The sequence below is a fragment of the Heliangelus exortis genome, chromosome 1 (genome assembly GCF_036169615.1).
Source record: "Heliangelus exortis chromosome 1, bHelExo1.hap1, whole genome shotgun sequence".
Taxonomy (NCBI): domain Eukaryota; kingdom Metazoa; phylum Chordata; class Aves; order Apodiformes; family Trochilidae; genus Heliangelus; species Heliangelus exortis.
Genome location: NC_092422.1, coordinates 70,917,276 through 70,931,299, shown reverse-complemented (window position 1 = coordinate 70,931,299; position 14,024 = coordinate 70,917,276). Strand labels below are relative to the sequence as shown.

The window sequence follows — 14,024 nt, the reverse complement described above, 5'->3', positions numbered from 1 at the left end:
AAGATAACTAAATCCTGAAAAATGACAGGAGGTACATGCATACCTGATGAGTTGTTTTTCCTCTGTCTGATTCTTTATTCCCCATTGGTTTTCTTCCTTGTGCAGTCAGTATTAGAGAAGAGACTAGAAGAATTAGAAGCTGGTTGAAAGCTGCAGCAAGTTTTGTCATTGATTTATATGAGAGCAAACCTAAGCCTTTGGTATTGCTCCTCATAATCAAGACTAGAATTTTATTTGAACAGATACTTAACAGCTTTTATGATATATACTGAAAAGGGAAGCTCAGGGATTTACAGACATTTTCACGTGTCTTCAGGCATAGATTTCTCAAGCAGTGCCAGGCAGCAGTATTGCAATGCTCTGACAATATAAGCTGTAATAAGCAGTTGACGCAAATTGATTTCCATCATTTGCAGGATGTTTAGAGTAGCAGCATTTAAATTACCTTTTAATGCTTAATTTAAATGATTTCTTATACAAGAAATTTATCTAAGCAGTATGTGCTTACATATCTGAAAATGCAAAGTCATTTTTTTTAAGTCATGGTGTTAGCTGAAGCAAAGTTTGAATTAAATAATTTTATAATTTTTTTTCTTCACTCTGAGGAACTGCTAGCTCTGTCATATTAAACTCCTTCTATTTTTATCCAGAGAAGCCAAGGTACAATGATAAAAGCATAATTATGTGTCTTTTCCTCTCTTTTTGTATCATTTAGATATCAGCATGAATCAATTCCAAGTCCACTGGTTACTGGAGTCCTGTGCACACAATGACACCAAAGGACTTGGAAAAGCAACTGAACTGACTTCTGTAAGTCTGCATTCAGCCATCTGCTTTGCTCTGAATAGCTTCCAAGCAGCAAGAGAAGGGATGGTTCTGTAACATAGCACAGTATGCTTTATGCTAACATTTTTTTGATAAGGATGTTTTTTTATGTTCCTCTTCAGCAAAAGATAAATATTATGCATCCTGGACTATTTTGGGTTTCGTTGTGGTTTTGCTTGCTAAGCTAAAATACTTTCTTTTCTTTCTATCAGTGTTACTCAGGAAACAACACCAGGCAAACAAACTTCTTACCTAGTACTTGCATATTTCTACATCATGCAGAACATGGATGTTTATCTACAATTAATACTGTGGGATATAGCACAGTGCTAATGCTGAACATTAATAATAGTAATTAATAAACCATATTTTCTTTTAGACATGCAGGTGTGTTTCACCACACCGAGGAGAGTGATAGAATAAAAAAAAAATTACTGTAGGTGAACTATAGTAGACATTAAATCGTAAGTCAGACAGATAAATAAGGAAAAAAGCTCTACAAAAGTGCATGTCACCCCAAATATATATTGCAGTGGCAGTTCTTTGAACTGAATTATTTGGCAATCTAGTGTCATCTGTTTCTGTAACACATTATTTGCACAACACAGTACTTGTGATTGGTACATCACAATTCATTTAGTGGGTTTTGGACAATGGAAGAAATTCCCCTTTCATTCTTAACCTGACTTATACTTCTGGGTCAATTCAGTGGCGTTAGTGGCATGTAAAAGTAGTTAAATCAAAAGACCATTTCTCATACAAGAGCTGTTAGATTGTAAGATTTACTGCTACATGAGGTCAGCAAAACAAATATTGAGGTAGATGAAAAAATGATTGTGACATAATGTTATGATCAGTCCCAATATTTCAAGTTGTGCACATTGAAGATGACTGAAGGTGTGAAGAAAGTTAATATTTAAGAAGTTTATTTCCACTAGAGGTCAGGAAGACTCATTATACATGTGCCCAAATGCCTTGTAGGATTAGTTCATTTCCTCTGAATTGTCTTAGAGTAATTGATCCAATCTACCTTGGGAAACTGTGTTTCTTTTGAGGATGAAAATAATTACAAGCAAACAGAAGAAGGCTGACACTTCAAAAGGTTTGATACTGAATATGATAGGTAAAGGTGGAGAAAGTATCTAGGCCCTGTTGCAATAAATGAAAACAGTCCTGTCACAATTTTAAGCAGGATTCAAGCCTATGAGACACGCTCCCAGCAGGTGGAAGACTGTGAGTCAAGTCCATTCTTAGTCCAATCTCTGTGTCCCGTCAAAAATCACCTTCCAAAGGAAGGTTAGACTAATACTGTTTAAAACTAAAAAAAAAAAAAGAGGGAGTTGTGCTACAAGAAGTCTGGGAATTAGTGATTCTGAAGGGAAGTAAAGATCAAAAAGGCGTGGAAAAACTTTTGACCTTTTCTAGTAAGGTATTATAGGACATTTTGCCAGAAACAAAATAAAACAAAACATTTTTGTCTCATAAGATTTGTGTGAAAGCTATCAGACTGTGATTTTCAAAAATAATTTAGACAACAGTAAGAATTTAGCAGGACATGATTTGTGCAGTTTTCTTCTCCAGTCATTCTCTTTAAAGAGAAAATTGTGCTTTGTAGTTAAACTGTGGAGCTTTTCTTCCTGATAAGAAGGCAGAAATTGTTAAAGGGGAAAAAAACGGATCCATAATGCCATGCTAGATTTTGAATGTGCTTTCAAAAAGTTAAATGTGGCTGAAGTCTGTCATTTACAGCAGCTTTACTCAGCTTTCTTCCATTTATTTAATTTATTAACATTTATATCCTCACCTTGATACCCCTGTTGCTATCATGTCAGGGAGACTGTTCTAAATATTAGAAGCCACTTTCTTTGATGCAGCATTTCAAAGGAACTGTCTACAGTTGAAGGATATAACCAAATGCCATGCTAATATATTTTGCTACTGAAAATATTCATAATATAGGCAGTGTTTGCTTTGTTCTTTGAGTAAAAGCCATGTTGGCATGTGTTAAACATATCAGGAAAATGCTTTATTTGAGAAAACTTTTCATCTTCTGCCAACCTTATTTTTCAATTATTTTTTTTTCTAGAGTTCGATTTTTTGCATGTGTTTTGTTTTTCTTCTTCTTCTAGGAAAACTACATGATTCTGAAGGACTTGTCATTTTCATGCAAATATAAAGTAACTGTTTTGCCTGCAAAATCTAAAGGTCGTTTTAAACCTGAGAGTATTTTCTTTGTTACCCCATCTTGCTCTGCATTTAAAGAAAAAAGCTACAAGCACATTAATTGTCCTGCTGAAGGAGGTAAGGCACAATCTGGAGAAGTAGCCAGATAGCTTCAAATGCATTTGTAATCAGCAAACAGAAGTCTTTAAAAACAATTCTAAAAAAGCAAATGAAAGATTCAGAACTAATAAAAATGTGACTAATGCTTTTGTGAAAAATCAAGTAAAATACAGAGCAATACAGATTTTGGCTATCACATTACTGTTTTGTCAATGAAGTGATAATTTTAGTGGACCATTTGTAAACATTTGATGACATTTTTTATTACACAGTTTTTATTTTTGTAAGAACACTTTAACTGTTATACTTATTATAATGACAGATAATAACTGTAATCATAGTTATTGCTGGCACAATCCACCTTATGAATGTTTTGCTACGGATGCAAGCTGTTTTTTCAGTTTTATTTAGATTAATTCCACTTTCAAATATCAAATAGGAAGACACTCCTAGCTTTTACAGTGCTGCCATGATGGTAGGTACAGTTAGAGGGTAATTGCAGAATCATGGAGATGTTGGTTGGTAAGGACACCATACAACAGTGAAGTCTTGAAGAAGAGTGGCTGGAAAGCTGCCCAGCAGAAAAGTCCTTGGGGGTGTTGGTTGACACCCGGCAGCAGTGTGCCCAGGTGGCCAAGAAGGCCAATACCATCCTGGCTTGTATCAGGGACAGTGTGGCTAGGAGGAGAAGGGAAGTGATCATGCCTCTGTAGTTGGCACTGGTGAGGCCTCACCTCAAATCCTGTGTTCAGTTTTGGGCCTCTCACTACAAGAAAGATATTGAGGTGCTGGAGTGTGTCCAAAGAAGAGCAGTAAAGCTGGTGAAGGGTCTGGAGCACAGGGTTTAGTAGTGGACTTGGCAGTGTTAATTTAATGGTTGGACTTGGTGATCTTAAACGTCTTTTCCAGTCAAAATGGTTCTATGATTTTATGATTTCTGGGTCCTCGGGTAGTCCAGCTGCTTGCTTGAATCGGTGCTGTTGTCAGCACAGGGTCAGGTCAGCCTCTGCTTTGCACAACCAACTCTGGGAACCTCTCATTTCAGCTAGAAGGTGGCTCTCTTGCTTTGACTCCCCACTGACCCCAAGGGTACTGACATGCTTTGTGGGTCACCAGAGTCCTGTTGGCCACCATCACCATTTCCTCACCACCTCCTTCCTGACCATTTTCAGCGTTACAACCTTATTCCTGGGGAACTGCAACTCAAGCATGTGTTTCCCCTACTCAGAGTGCCTCTGTTAACTTTTTCTATGGTTTCAGAGCATGAATTTCACTTTCTGCCAGCATCTTAGAGTTCTGTGAGATCCTTTGGGTTTTGTGGTCCCAGAATTAAAAAACAGAACTCAGTTATTCTCACATATAGAGGAGCAGACTGTGAACAATACTTTAGGCTTTTCTTTCTGTTGCCTGAAGCTATCAGGGTCTCATTTAAAGTCTAAATTTGGCCCACAATGCCAATGAAATCCATCAGGGACGCTTTGGTTAACAATGGAAATGCAGTGTCAGAAAGCTAACAGGATCTTGGGTAAAACCAGAATGACATCTCTGTCTGACCTTGTTTTGTGCAACTAAATGAATGTTATTAAACGTTGTCTTTCAAAGTTTAGCTTATCTTTCTGCTTTCCAAATTTATAGTGCCAGTTCTACCCAAAGTGTTGGCAAAACCCGAGAACCTATCTGCGTCTTTCATTGTCCAGGAAGGTAACATCACTGGTCATTTTTCCTGGAAGATATCTAAGGCAGACCTTCACCAGCCCATGACAGGATTTCAAGTCACTTGGGCAGAAGTAACCACAGAAAGCCGACAAAACAGCTTACCCAACAGCATCATTTCACAGTCACAGATACTGCCAGCAGTAAGTTGTTTGTTCCTTTCCTTTGCTAACAGCTTCATAGATGTGTTTGTACGTGGCCTATTTTGAATGTTAATGGTGATGCAGATGTCACACAGCTTTCTCTGGCTCTGCAGGCAAGTTGGAGCAGAAAGTGCTTAATTTTTCCTCCTTGCTGGAGGAACAAAGCACGGCAGCTCTTTTTGATGACACATCAAAAATTTTAATGTTCGCAATTGTCAAATTAGCAGCCATTGTCTTGAGAAATGCCTGAAGGGAGGAAAAGATTATCCATGTGGCAATGGCTTTTATTTTCTCTTGATGATCAGGTTGTTCTGCTTGATGGTTACTATAGTTTTACTAATTATTTGGTGTCCAAATCAATGGATTTAATAGAATTTTGTACTCCCTTGAGTCATTCATTGCTCTGAGAAAAATAAAAATAATTTCTCCCTCTGTCATTACATTACCATTGTCTGACCGACAAATAATTTAAAGGAGAACTAGATTTCACTGTCTGGGGAAAGTGAGGGAATTACCAGTTCGGATTCTTCCCCGTTTGGTTTAACATGGCTTTTGCTGTTTCAGTTCTTCTTCTGGCAGAGGCAGGTGAGGAGCACTTCACTTTAACTCTGTTGCCAGATCCACCAAAGTCAATACAAGGGTTTAAGCAGCTGGCCTTGGTACAAACTTAGCAACAGCACTGGGAGTCTTTCCATTCACTTCAGGGAAGTGGATCAAGACAATTGTGTCTAGAGAAGAGCTGGCTGAAAAGCTTTTCACAACATTTGTTTCATCAAAGATTGAGTAAAATGTTTTGTTGGAAGCATCTTAGATTCACTGAGTTTTCCCCAAATCCAAGACAAAGTTCTCACAATTCTTTCCTAATTCCTAGCAGATTGTAGTAAGGCTAGGGCACCCATGTTTCAAAGCCTGTTGTCCTGGGGGAGAGCAACACAGTTGACTGCTGATGCTCTAAAACTATGTGGCAAGCTACCATGTGGTATGCAAAGCTGTCTTGTTACAGCTTAGTACAGACTTGTGATGTGCACCAGTTCATTCAAAGCTCAAGCCACAGTCTGGAGCAGATCAAGAGATGCTGCTTTTCACTTCAATTTTCATCTTTTCTTTTAGGAACAGATGTGTATTTTATTCAGAATTTCCTTCCATTTTTTTTAAGCTTTCGGTTCAGTTAGTTCCAGAATATATATAAAGTTGTATTTGAACTGTACTTTGCATTGTGTTATGCTTTATTTTTTTATCATTGTTTTCCTCTGTAGAGGAAACTGTAGAGCCTGAAGATTCCTTTTATTTTATTATCTGTCACTGAATGTATCTCACTGTCTATTTATGGAAATTGGTTAGGAAAACTGGTTTGAGGTAAAACTGTTTCTCCTACATCTCAGAAGCCACTGTAGGGTATTTTATAGTGAAGATACACAATAACAATCTAGTATTTACAGAATGGGGGGTGAAATCCACAGATCCCAGCTGCCAGAGAAGCACCTAAATAAGTAGAGTGAATGTTGAGATATATACACTCCTCTCTCTCTCTCCAACCTGTTCAGTACATTACAGAAGGTGGAACAGCTCAGCAAGGTCTGTTAAAAGCAGCCTCATCTCAGAATACACATTAATGTGGCAGTAAAAGTACACATTGCACTCCTGTCCCACTCACCCCCTCCCCTCCCTTTTGTGTTCTTTCTCCTTTCCCCTTTGCTGTCTGCTCTGGCAGTAAACAGCAAATTATCAGTTGTTCCCAGAGCCCTCATAGGTGCCAGCTAGAGAAATGTGCCCTGCAATGTCCTGGCCAGCCCATACTGGCTGTTTGAAGGAGCAATCTGTGCTCACATTGTCCAATGTCACTGCCCTTTTGTCCCTTCTTGGGACTGGGCCTTTTCAAATTGGAATAAGATGAATCAGGACTTACAATTTCTTTGTGCCCTTCAGTCTTTACTCAGATGCATTCACATTTGGGAGTATTTATAAACTGACTCTGACATTATTTTACACAAGTGTAAGCGACTACACAAGGGTATGGAGCATTGGAAACATAGGCCATCATGCCAAAAATAGGATTAAGAACAGAAGGCAGATTCTCATGGTATAATTGGGGCAAATGCTGAAATCTCTGTAGCCACACTTACTTTCACTAGCTGCAGCAGGGGACCAGACCTGTGAATTTTTATCATCAATTTACCCATTAGTAGAATACACAGACAGATCAAAAGTAAAAACACACATCATGAACATTTTTTTTCTTTTTTGTTATGGGCACATAATCCATTTTCAAGATGAAGGAACAATTTGGACCATGAAACTGCAATATTATGGTAAAAAAGTATGCTCAAAGCCAATGGCAAGCAAAAAATTCAAAATAAATCCTTTCAACAAAGCGAAGCACACATTAAAGCCTTTTAACAGAACTCTAGGAAAAGAAGTTGTGGGTGTTGAGAGTGACAGGACCTCTTTAAAGCACTCCTTTGTGAGACTAGATCATCTATGTTTTATTTTCAGATGCTCTGAGAGTGAATGTGGTTTATTTTTTCTTTAGGATCATTATGTACTTACCGTGCCCAATCTGAGACCTTCGATGCTGTACCGCTTGGAAGTTCAAGTGCTGACAACTGGTGGGGAAGGGCCTGCTACAATAAAATCATTCAGAACACCTGATCTTCCTCCTTTTTCACCTCACAGTAAGTAGTATCCCATTTTGACATGTGGTCATGTGTTACAGAACTTTGGCCCCCCACACATTAGCAGTTTTCCCAACTCTGAGTATTGATTACAGTCGCATTCCATGAATTTAAGATGTGTGAAAATGCTGGGCTTTTACCCCTTAACTGCCCATCAGCAATGGGGGAAGCAAATGCAGTCTTTCTGTAGCTCAGTTGTGCTAGAACATTTGTTACTCATTCCACCACAGTTCTTCAACTTACATCTATAGAACTTTGGATTTAAGGATTGTCTGTCCTCCAAGTTTTACCTAGGCCTGTGATTCCTTGGCTTTCCAGATCAGATTTTTCTGGATGCATTCAGCCTAAAACCTGATCATATGTTATGCAGTGTATACCTCTTAATGACCACTTCCAGCATCTTATAACTTCTGGAAAAATACAGCTCAATGTTGTGAAGTTCAACAAAAAAATAGAACTAATTAGTCCAAGATTCATCAGTTTGAAACCTTTTGTCCTTTCCACAATTGCTAAAGTTGCCTGGACTGAACATGTACATAGTTGTTGGAACAGGCAGTTCATTTAGAAGCTGAAGGATTGCAATCTGAAGGCCTCATTAAGACCTTTTAGTACAGATAAATGATGGTGTTACATATTCAGGATTTGATATATGTATATTCTTCTTTTCTTCTGATTAGGACCTCATCTGAAGCAACATCATCCACATCACTACAAGCCAGCCCCAGAGAAATATTAGACTGTTTCAGATGATTATACAAATTACTGAAAGAAAAACTGATCTCCCAAATGCAAGCTAGGAAAAGACACATCTGAAGGAACAATGAGCCCAGTTTTCTAGTGGAAGTTGCCATCCTGTATGATCTTTGTCCAATTCTCTGTAGATTAACCATGATGAATCTCATTTGCACTAAGGCCAGAATGAAACATAGAGCAAGTATCATTTCAGTTCCATCACTATTCTACAAACTGAAGATTGCATCCAACTAAACACCTGTGAGATAATGAGAAGTGTGTTCATTATGTTTTTGTATTTCTGTGTTTAAAGTGCATTGAAACAGTGCAGTGTATACAGCTTTTTCTCTGAGTGAATTCAATGTTAATATTTGCAAGGTCGTCCTATTATATATACATACTTTTGAACTCTGGAGGCTGTGTTCTCAACTGAGAGTTTAAATGGTCCATTTTTACTTAAAGCTCTGCCTGTCCTCAGTTTAAGTCTTAGTGTATTTTGCTATTATGGAAGATCTCCATATGTCTGAAATAAGGACATAAGTAAAATAAGCAACAGTAGCAGAAACCCTAGTATTGTCAGTATTATTAAATGCAGTGTCAGCACAGAGGAGAATGACAACAATTTATAGGATTATTGAAAATCTATGGCAATTAATGCAAATAATCGATACGGCCTGAAAGGATGACTTTTGAAATACCACTTACAGTTTTTTGGTATATCATGTTTCAAGGTATAATAGCGTCTTGAAAGAAACACCTATTTTCTACTTAAAAATCTGAATACTTAGCACAAAAATTTAGAAATTAAGTTTCTGCAGTAACTTTATTATTCAAGTAGCTGTAGAAATACTTCCTTGGCTTTGGCTTTTAATGCAGGTATCTCTTTTCCCCATGGATCTTTTCAACAGATGGATAAAAGTATTGGCTCCACGCTATTCTGCTTACAGAAAGAATTATGTGACAATATTCTGGCATCTGGAAAAGATTGTCTTATAGTTTATTTGAATGCATTTTTCAAATTTAGACAGAAGGGTGCCCTTTTCAACCATAAGTGAATTCATATTGCCTTATTGTGCAATATAAACTGTCTAGAATAATTTGCCACAAAGAGACATCCTTTGATAGTAAATAGAAACTGCTTGGATTTATTGTCAGGAGGACAGAAAGTATCTGCCAATAAGCATACATATAAATACTTGTAACCAGCTTCTCAAGATGTTCAAAGTACTACTGCATACTTTGGCACAGTTTTCTTCGCTCCCTGAACCATCATATAGTGAGACTAATGGACCTCAAACATTTAATTGTCAAAACTTGACAATATGGCCATTTTTTCTTCCAGCAGATGCTACAGACTTACCTTTACTTCTTATTTGCCTGAGATATTCAGTGAGAGGATGTCAGACAAATACAGAGAAAAATACAGATCTCAGCAAATAAAGAGAAAAGGGATACATTCCTGAAACTGAAGATCAGTTATGTTTATTGTGCCAGAGCATTTGCAAATACACTTGCTATGTACTGAAGTTTATGGCTTTTTGTTTCATTGATACCAGAGGGGGTGAAGGAAACTGGATTAATTTCTGATTATTTTCACTTACTCGTTTCAGTTTTCCTAAATTTCTGCCTTTGGTGTCAAAAAGCTCTTTTTTTGCCACACTCTTTCTACTTTGCTTGTTGTCTTTTTTGATATGCACTCAGTGATCAGAAAGTTTTTGAGAAAATTTCTATTGCTACATGGTTTTGGCTTTTAACAAAAGTTTTAAATATATTAAATGGTATGGTGCTTTTAATTCCTTCCTCTATCATTCTCTTATTTCCACTTTTCCAAAATACATTAGCAAATAAACAGAGGACCTCTTCATAAAATCAGTAGTATAAAGGTTTATTTTTTATTTTGGCAGAAGGCTAGAGTCCCAGAGACTTTTGTTAGGATGGAAATGTTTTGTGTGTACAGGTCTCTATAAAGAAAACACGATTTGAATCAGACTGATATGCAACAGTGCTTTGACATCTCGATTGCACGAGGCATCAGTAGGGCTAGAAGTTAGCTCCATGGTGTTTGCTGAAAGCAAGAGTCAGGGGGATGAGGAAAAATAATTACCTCAGGCTTCTCTGAGAACTTCTGTCCAAATCTTTCAGTCACAGTCTGTTCTAGTCTGTTTGCTGGAGCAAATCCGTAGTGACTTGACTAATGTTAATGAAATTATATTTCATTGATAGTGACATGGTAAAGCATTGAGCATTGATGCCATTCTTTATTACAATGATGCCAGCTCTGGCTTGGGGATAAATGGGAAGCTAGCAGCCCTGAGTGATCACACCCCTAGTGCCTGAAGGGAAGCCTCATTCTTCTGAAAGAAATCAAAATGGTTACTGTTGCTGATTCCAGTCTTCTTGAAGCATTCAAGCTTTAAAAGTAATAATGTATTTTTGAAGAACATGGAGAGTTTTTCACCTTTCAAGTAGATTCTGGAAGTTAAGAAAAAAAATCGTTAAAGTTGAATTGCATTGAACAAGTGTGTTATTTGGAGTCCACTAGGATGGAAATTATTCTTTTATTCTACAAATCATCTTACCAAGTCACATTTCAAGTCACCCTTCAAGTCAAAAATGAAAAATACAAGGTCAACAAAACTCATGCATGAGTGCTAAATTCCCAACTATGAGTGATTTTCTGATGATACTTTTAAGTTAGCAGTACATATTTGAAGTTGTTGGTGCCTAATCCACAAAGCCTTGTTTGCTAAATTTTACAGGGTATTGTCCTAATTTACTAGCTTCACACTAAACATTTAATTCAGCGATAGAATTATAATCTACTACTTGATACAATAGCTAGAAAATTGTTTTCTGTAATGATGCTGTGTAGTACAGAGTTAATATAGGTATTAGAGATGGTTTTAGATGCTCTGCACCTTTACATTAATGTATTATTTGATATGTATGGTTTTGATGGATTTGTCGGTTGACTTCAGGATGTATTTTGTTTATCTTTATTTCTTAGGGAGAATTATAAGATTATGCCATTTTTGCTAACTGCTTTCTGAAGTGGATTTTTTTGTTGTTTGTGGGTGATTTTTGTTTAAGAATCTGTTTTATTCTTTTGTGACAATTTTTGAGTTAGTATAGCAGGAAAAATTCAAATTTCAAGATGGAGCTTGTGATGAACTACAGTGTATATCATCTTGAATATTAACTAAGAATGTGGTAGACCATATTGACAATAAATAAGAGGTTTGACTGCTGAAATGCTAAACATCCTTAGCTTAATGGTTTCAAAAAGAGGACATGGTGTGGCAGTGCTAAAATTGACATTAATGTTTGACATGATCGCACAGAGAATCAAAGAAATAATCATTGCTACTGTGAATGGGAATTTTACCATTGGTGTTAGCTGACCTGTACAGAAACCTAAATAGTGAGTAATTCTGTTCCACAATACTTTCATCCCCATGCTCCCAAATGGAGTCAGGGAGAGCTTCAGATAAGCAGGCCCTGATTCAGGAAGGTATGCAGAAGAGGAAACTTCCATATGCACAAAAGAAGTAAGTGGGATAGAGACAAAGCTTTGCAGTTAAGAAAGATCTTTAGTGATGTCTCAAATAAAGAATGGATGTCAAAAATTGATGAATGCTCTCTTAAATCAGGGCCTGATAGAACAAAGTATGGGACCTAGACAGTTCTAAATTCTGTGTACAACACCATGAAAGTTTTTATTTTTGTCTTGTGTATATGTAAATGTAGTTGTGATATTGACTTATTTATTAATTAATTTTCTTATACTATGTGCCAAGTGTATTTCTACCTTTCGATCAGTACTTGTGAATATCAATTACTAAAAATGTTATGCAAACTTGTGCATTGTAACCAGGAATATGATGCTAAATAAGCTGTTGCATGTAGTTTTAAATAATTGAGAAAACCCTTTATTTAAAAAATGTAAGATAATACCTGCAGATTATATATGGTTTTGCATGCCAAAACTCATTGTTCAGTTGTGGGCATGAAATGTAATGACTGTATTACCTCTACTGAATATGTTAGTAAGGTACAATTTACAGAGTAATTAACAGAGCTCTATATGTAAAATTTTTTCTTTTTTACTTAATTATATTGTAGTAGAGGTAACAGAACTGCTTCTGTGTTACACAAATTGGCTGTAGAAATTATGTTCCTATAACACTCATTTAAAGTCAATATTTATTTATGTATGTAATACAAAAGGATTGGTCTTATGTGTCTGTCCTGTTATGTAGAGAAAAAAATACCCTTGTAAAAATAATCTGTAAAAAAAATGTAAATGTAAATAGAGACCGGTTTCTTTTACTCATCATTTTCATGTTTAGGATTTGTACATACTATTTAGGCAATAAACTGTCCTGCATCGAAATCTTGATACATTATCTCCTCCATGCAGAATTTATAGTTTTGTTTTTCTTAATCTGAAAACATAGTCTTCCAAGAAAAATAAGTGTCATGTCAAGTACCTTTGCTACAACAACATTTCATTGTGGATGAAGTCATACTACAGCATTTTTTGTCTTCAGAAAGTAATCAAAATAATCTGATCATAAATTTAGATGTCATTTGAGTCTTTGATGTTGAAAAGTAATCCTCGAAGTAAAAAATTAGACTCAAGATCTTGCCATCCCTGTCTCTGTTTTATTGGGCTTGTTCACAATTCAGATTTGTTCACCTGTTGTAATACCAAGTTAAAAGAATGAAAATGTTGCTGGATCTATGACTGTGGCCTGATCCTGCAAGTCAAGATTTTTATGATTTAAAACTGTTGTGAAATCTATGTATACAGCATATTTGGAGTATTTTCTATTTTAAAGTACCGTATCACATGTTTTAATTTCTTTATTTATTAAAAATATTAATATCTGTCTTAGTACAACTGTTTAGCTATTTCAAATTGTTATAGATATGCTAACATATGCAGATGCACCTTTGACTTACTCTTGACTTACCTAATAAACATTTAGATTATATTAACTTGAACATAAATTCCACAATTTCCTGATATTGCTTTAGAGTATTTTTTGGTATAATTTTCCTTTTACATAACTGGATAATGTTCAGAAAAAAGCATTCAGTTATATTTCTCTGCAAGCTGTATTATTTCAATTAAATTTGCCATTATGGTTCATAAACCCACACAATAATCACTGCAGATAGAGGTACATTGTCATAATAAATAGTCAAAGTGTTCTCTACACTAATTCAAAATATTGATTCGTTTCTTCCTTCCATAACGTCAAATAAATGTTTTATTCAGCATTGAATTAAAAAAGACGGTGACTGGATGATGTGAATCATGTGCAATAAAGAAAATTTGCTACTTATTGGACAGTACTGATCATTTTGCTTTGGGGCCTTGTGGCTGGTGCTTCTGTGCAACTCGGCTTCTGTGCATCTAAAACCAGAATGCACTCAAAAGATTCCACTTCATAAAAAATTCAAAGCCGTGAACGCTCTTGACAGTACAAAAAGAGAAAAAGAACCCTCTGTACTTGTTTTTCTTCTTACAGGTGTTGCATTGTCATCGTTTGATTGTACGCCAGCCTCCTTGAGAAAGGCCTTGGGCCAAAACACTGCCTGTTAGCCTGTCGGGAGCATCTTAGCACCTGTAAGGGGAAAGAAATCACCA

General features: G+C 36.3%; 1 protein-coding gene across 1 annotated transcript in view; it reads left to right on the top strand.

The window, feature by feature from the left end:
• Window positions 1-13,719, top strand: part of ANOS1 (anosmin 1) — a 126,405-nt gene extending 112,686 nt beyond the window's left edge. Inside the window, exons 10-14 of the mRNA XM_071747787.1 lie at window positions 716-810; window positions 2,955-3,126; window positions 4,744-4,964; window positions 7,495-7,636; window positions 8,314-13,719. Of these exons, the coding sequence (XP_071603888.1) occupies window positions 716-810; window positions 2,955-3,126; window positions 4,744-4,964; window positions 7,495-7,636; window positions 8,314-8,372 (689 nt within the window). The 3' untranslated portion in view covers window positions 8,373-13,719. The remainder of the gene's footprint in view (window positions 1-715; window positions 811-2,954; window positions 3,127-4,743; window positions 4,965-7,494; window positions 7,637-8,313) is intronic.
• The last annotated feature ends 305 nt before the right edge of the window (window positions 13,720-14,024 follow it).